Genomic DNA, 5,637 nt, shown 5'->3' with positions numbered 1-5,637 from the left:
TGGGGAGGGGGGGGGGGGGGGGGGGGGGGTGTGAGAAAAAAAAGAAAGATTACTTCTGACTCTTACAATTGGTTTGGGAGTCTTCCACATCTTCAAGCCTGAGGCACTAAAAAAAGCCAACCCTCCTAGTTCTACTGAAAAATGAAACTTCTCCCAAAAATGTGCTAGCTGGCAGAACCAAAAGCACCCTTGATCCATTTTAATAGACTCACGCAGAGATCCAAGTCATGTCTGTGAGACTAGAGGCTTTTACTCTTCAAAAGCCTTGCGACACAAGTTACTGTAGGGCAACAGGTTACAGAAGTCCCAGTTAAGCATTAATTTACTCAATAGAGAGTGTACTGGAGACAAGTTACCCAGTGAAAGAGGTGAGTTTGTCTTTGCTGTAGGATAAAAGCACGCAAATGAGCTGCCAGCACAAGTCTACTGCACTGGAGCAAGTTCACACTACCTTATCTCCAGTCACTTGTGTCTCCATACCCTCATTTGCTGCAAAAGACGACAGTTCACAACTTTACATTCATGCTACAGAAGGCAACATGATTCATACCTGAAGTGTATCAGAATTACAGCTGTAGACAGAGTTCAACTGTTTGAAGACATATCATAAGAAAACCTTAGTAAAAGCCTTGCCACCTATAAACTCTTCAAATTACAAAATGTGTTTGAGGACCAAAGCAGTTATCCTAAGTTATATGTTTGGGTTTTTTTTTCCCCCTGGTGGCAGATTTGCTCATTTAATACTTAATTAGAATTACTGTAATACCTATTAAAAAAAGAAGGGGAGAAGACTCCTTCCACTGTCCAAAGGGATAATCTACCGTGACACATATAGATGTTTTAGAGTTCCTTTCCTGAAAGGTATCTTCCCCGGGTTCATATCATAAGTTGACTTCCCTGTATTTCTCCCTCACTTAAAAGCCAGTTCAAGAACTACAACTTTTAGAATGTTCAAGCAACCTCATTCAAAGAGTATTGATTTCATTAAAAAACTTGAAGGCGAGTTAGATCCCACAGCCACCCTGAACAACCAGATAAAGTAAGACCAGCAGGGGGGTGGGGGTGGTATTTATAGCAGCTTCACACAGAGCGCAAGGCTTCGGGGAGTTGTGTACACGCCAGAACTGGCAACCATTTCTCCGATAGGTTACACCACTACATTGCTATGTATGCTGCTACTCCTACAGCGGGGCTCAATGGAGGCAGAGTCAAGAAAAAAAATTTACTACCAAATTCCTTAAATGAAAGGGAAACAGTGCAGTTCTAAGCGCTTGCTTAAGCTAAGGCCCTGCTTCTTAAGTGCCTGCCTGTGGTTTCAAGTTAGACAGTAGCTGGCTCTGAACACTACTCCACGGGTTAGCAGGTCATATATACGTTTAGAGACAATTTAAGATGCTTACCTGGACTTGCTGAGGTTGCTGAACCTGTATCTGCTGCTCTGGCTGAGTTTGCTGCTGGACACTGGTTGTCACAGGACAAGCAAGTTCAAGCAAAGACCCAGCCACTTCTGTGCTGTCCGTGTAAATGCAGTTGCCACCCTGCTGATACACCATTGTGGTGGTGGCCGTCTGCTGAAACTCCTGCAGAGCTTCCGGCCCCTTGGAAGCAAGGGAGTCCAGAAACTCCTTCATCCTGTGCTGGGGGATTGTTCGCGCCTTCACACGGATGTATTCTTCAAAGGAAATGGTGTTCTCCAGAGAATTATTCATATTGCAAGGTCCTTAGGGTTCCTTAAGGAAAGAGAAAGTAGAAGTCTTAACTACAGTACTCCTTTGATGCAAGGATATTCCCAACTCCAGTAACTAATTTCTCATACCAAATACCATACGAGAACTAGCAAACATGCACAGCCAGATGCCCGAGACAGATGCTTTAGTTTTACGAGGCATCTTGTGCTACTACACATTTCTCAGATTAACCCTTAGCAGCTCACGGAAGTCTGAACGATAACCAGGTGTAACTGTGGTACTATTCAAGGAGCTCACTGCCACGTAAAAATCCTAGCGTTGTACTTCACCCAGACCAGGCGAGTCAAATAACAGACGAAATCAAGTCATACATTTCATTTGTCTGCAGCATGCAACATGAGTGAGAGAAGCTTAGAAATCAATTATCTGTGGCCCTGCTTCGCAGCTGCAGAGGTGGGAGAACCGAGCAGTACGGCCTATCAGGCCATGCAGTTCTATTCTAGGCAGCTAATGGGAAGCACAATGGAAGAGCAAGAGATGCAGCGTTCAGCCCACTGCTATTAGGACTAGGACAGCCTTATTGATTTGAACACAGCAAGCAAAAGGACAGTGCTGGAATCAAGAGATTCCTCAAATGGGGAACTACACACATGAAGACATAGAGCTCTGGAAATTACAAAAGCAGCATTAGTTCTTGATGTCCTTTCAATATAGGAAGAGGTTAACATGAAACATGCCACGGATGAAGATAAAAGAGACAGAAAAAGAAATCAGATTATCAGAGAGGAAGTGAGAGCAAGGGAAAAAAAAAAGCCAAAACAAAAAAGATGACTCCACCTAAGAACATTAGAAAGCTCTAGGGTATACTCTGATAGCATTCTTCTCTTATTGACTTGTTTAAACCCACAAATTGTTTTTGCAGCGAGTATACTGGTTGTTTCTAAGGCACTAATTAGTCCTGATAAAGGATAAACAAATAAGCTATAACACTACCAGATACCGAGATAGTTGTGAAAATATGCGAAACAGTGCAAGATTAGGACTAGAAGAGGCGATTCAGTACTACTAGATCAAGTTACAGAAAGGAGGAAAAAGGGACAAACATCACTCTATGTATATGACTGTAGTTCTAGAGAGAATACGTACAAAAGTAGAACCTTTTACATCATTATACCATGATTTAGCAAAGTGGAACCAAGACAGAAATATGTGGTTGAACATAAGACTGCAAGAGCCTGTGTGAAAATGGGAGTTAGTTCTAGGCTCTCAGTGGTACCCAAGCGTATTCCACAAGTCCAGCTCCAATTCCCAAAAAAATCAGTGGGAGCTACAGCAAATTCTAACCACTCTTTACTGTTACGTGATAGCAGTCTAAACACACAGAAGTTTTTGTTTACATGGAGGAGGTTCATGGCTAGTGCATTGGACCAGGCTCACAGGAGAAAGAGTGAGTATCAAAGGTAAGGGGAACACACATGAAGCAACTTGCACTGTATCTATAGTTTCTGAAGTTATTAAGCAACATCTGTTGCTGTATGAGATTACTACAGAAAATATTCTTAAAACATGCATCAATGTTTAGTAAAAAGCACCAGCTAATAGTGTTCACTTAGTAAATCCAACAACTCTGTAAAAATCAGCATACAGAAGCTCCCATACAGCCCACAGCTGGACAGGAAAACAATTCTCCTGCCTTTCAGAGATTGTGATCTGACACATTTTCAAGTCATCTCCTCCTGATAGACCCAGTAAAACTGTTCACTTAGTTGTTGAGTGGTTTCCTCCAGAAGCCACCCAAAGTACTCTACACCTCTACAGGACACATTACCAGCCCATTCCCAGATGATTGTATGTCCCGGGTGAAACCAACAGAGAACAACCTCGTTAATGCTTCCTCAGTGACTCAGACAGGACCTACACCAGGCACACTTGAATGCATCTTGCATCTAATTGTAAGATGCTCCATTACATACTCTGAAGCTGGAAAACAGATTTTGAGCTATTAACTTGTCCCAATTTTCTACTTAGAACTTGCAAATATTTGACTTCAATACTATAGCAAGGCTTTCAGAAGAGCATAATCATTTTGCATGTCCACTCTGAGGTGCACTAACAGACATAGCTTTCAGAGGGAAGTCTCTTCTGAGGAATATGCCTCAAGAACACCACGCTGGAAACCCAGATGTGAACACTACAGGTGCTCTTTGAGATTATATGCTCTTTGACAGCTTGGTGCTGCTGAACAGGATGAGCTCACCTCTCAGGAAAGGTCCTGCCTTCTTCCTTGCTCCTGCATTGGTGCTTATTATGTTGTAACGACTCAAGGAATAGCTTATTCCCCTTCCCTTAATCTTGTCAAGGGAGAGAGTGGGGAGGTCAGCAGGGCCACTGTTTTCAACAGCAGCTATCTGCTAGCCCTCACTTTTACTTTTGGAACTCAACTCTTCTGGTCTTTGCTACACAGGAGCACAATGTACCTGTGAGCAGCTCTTGACAGAAGTCACCAGAAACCCAAACACATAAGCAGCAGGCCCAAAGATCAAGAAGAGGTCCACCACCAAATCATCACCTACCTCTTCCAACCACCAGGAACCAGAACAAACACAATATTCATTTCTTAGATACAAATCCTTGACCCTGCTTGGGTGCTCCATCTTAATTGGTTCTTTTTAGCATGAAATCAAGAGCCTACTAGGCCAGTCTTCGCCTACTAGCAAATCTTCCTCTGTCACGAGCTGTCAGAAGGTATCTATCTCTTTTCTCCTCTCTTCTAGCACAGAAAAAAATCTTCCTTTATATTTGCTTGAAGATACTACACCGAAAGCCACTAACGCCTAAAACAGCGAAACGCTCATCTGAGCCACTGCAGCACTCAAAGTCCCAAGTACGGGTGGTGGTATTTGTTCCTCCTCTGGAACAGCAGCAGAATCTTCCTTTGGTTTTCTCTACAGCTTTCCAACTCTGGCAATCAGAAAGTAACCAAAGACACTGCAGGTAACAGTGTGCACTGGACTAAGTTTCTCCCAGAGTCGTTCCTGTCAGTTTGAAGGCTGCTTGGGGTTATCTAACTGAAAGCACTGAATCACTCAAAACTGCATTTCACAAAACCCTACGCAGCAGCAGAGGTACCAGGTCTAGATGAAGACTCAGGGAAGTAACACTGTACTCCGAGAAATTTCATTTATTAAAACTAAACCCACCTGCATTTATGACAGAAAGCCTCTTTAAGGCTCAAGTGCGCATTCAACAGGTTTTTGTATATAAATGTACACAGCTTGCTACTGCAGTCACCGCTTTTACTGTTAGTTATTCAAATATACTAATTTACACATTCCATTTATCCTGTAGACACACATTAGAAACAGCAAACACCCATCCCCACTAAATCTCAGCAGCATGTTTTTAATACTGCATTTTAAAATAAAGAAAGAGCATCCAGGCAATAAGCTTTTTTCCCAATAAAAGGAGGTAATTCCTCCCTGTTCAGCATAACTGCATTTTTTTCCAGGAAATAAGTTCAAGCAACTCTTTGAAGATCATGAGCACATACGGTTAGTTCATAAAACTTAGACTGAGGTTACCGAAAACACACACACAACTTGCAGCATGTGGACAATCTGGACTCACCAGTCACCATGTTGCATGTATTTCTGCTGCTCTTGTCCTGAGCTCTTAGACTTGTAACGTTCTGGAGAAGACAGAACAAAGAAGCCCTTTCCATCCCCAGTTCCTCTTTCTTTATTAAAGCCATTTTATTTTTAATATGTATTCCATTTTTAAAAAAAAAAAAAAGAATCAGGAAAGAAAAATACGATCATCCACACAGCTAGCAGCTCCTACTGAAGGATCGCCAGATGCCCAATTCCTAACCATTGTATCCCTCAGCCTGGTAATTGTTACTAGGAATGAGCGTGCGAGCACATCTGTCACAGGGCACAGAGCGCTCGCG

At 42.5% G+C, this 5,637-nt stretch overlaps 1 protein-coding gene across 1 annotated transcript in view; it reads right to left on the bottom strand.

Annotated features, from left to right (window-relative positions):
- QRICH1 (glutamine-rich 1) overlaps positions 1 to 5,380 on the bottom strand; it is a 24,028-nt gene extending 18,648 nt beyond the window's left edge. Inside the window, exons 1-2 of the mRNA XM_009697813.1 lie at positions 5,316 to 5,380; positions 1,401 to 1,730 (exon numbers count right to left, since the gene is read on the bottom strand). Coding sequence (XP_009696115.1) covers positions 1,401 to 1,709 — 309 coding nt within the window. The 5' untranslated portion in view covers positions 1,710 to 1,730; positions 5,316 to 5,380. The remainder of the gene's footprint in view (positions 1 to 1,400; positions 1,731 to 5,315) is intronic.
- Positions 5,381 to 5,637: the final 257 nt, after the last annotated feature.

Source organism: Cariama cristata, unplaced genomic scaffold (genome assembly GCF_000690535.1).
Source record: "Cariama cristata isolate BGI_N322 unplaced genomic scaffold, ASM69053v1 scaffold14913, whole genome shotgun sequence".
NCBI lineage: Eukaryota > Metazoa > Chordata > Aves > Cariamiformes > Cariamidae > Cariama > Cariama cristata.
This window is presented reverse-complemented; position numbering and strand designations above follow the sequence as displayed.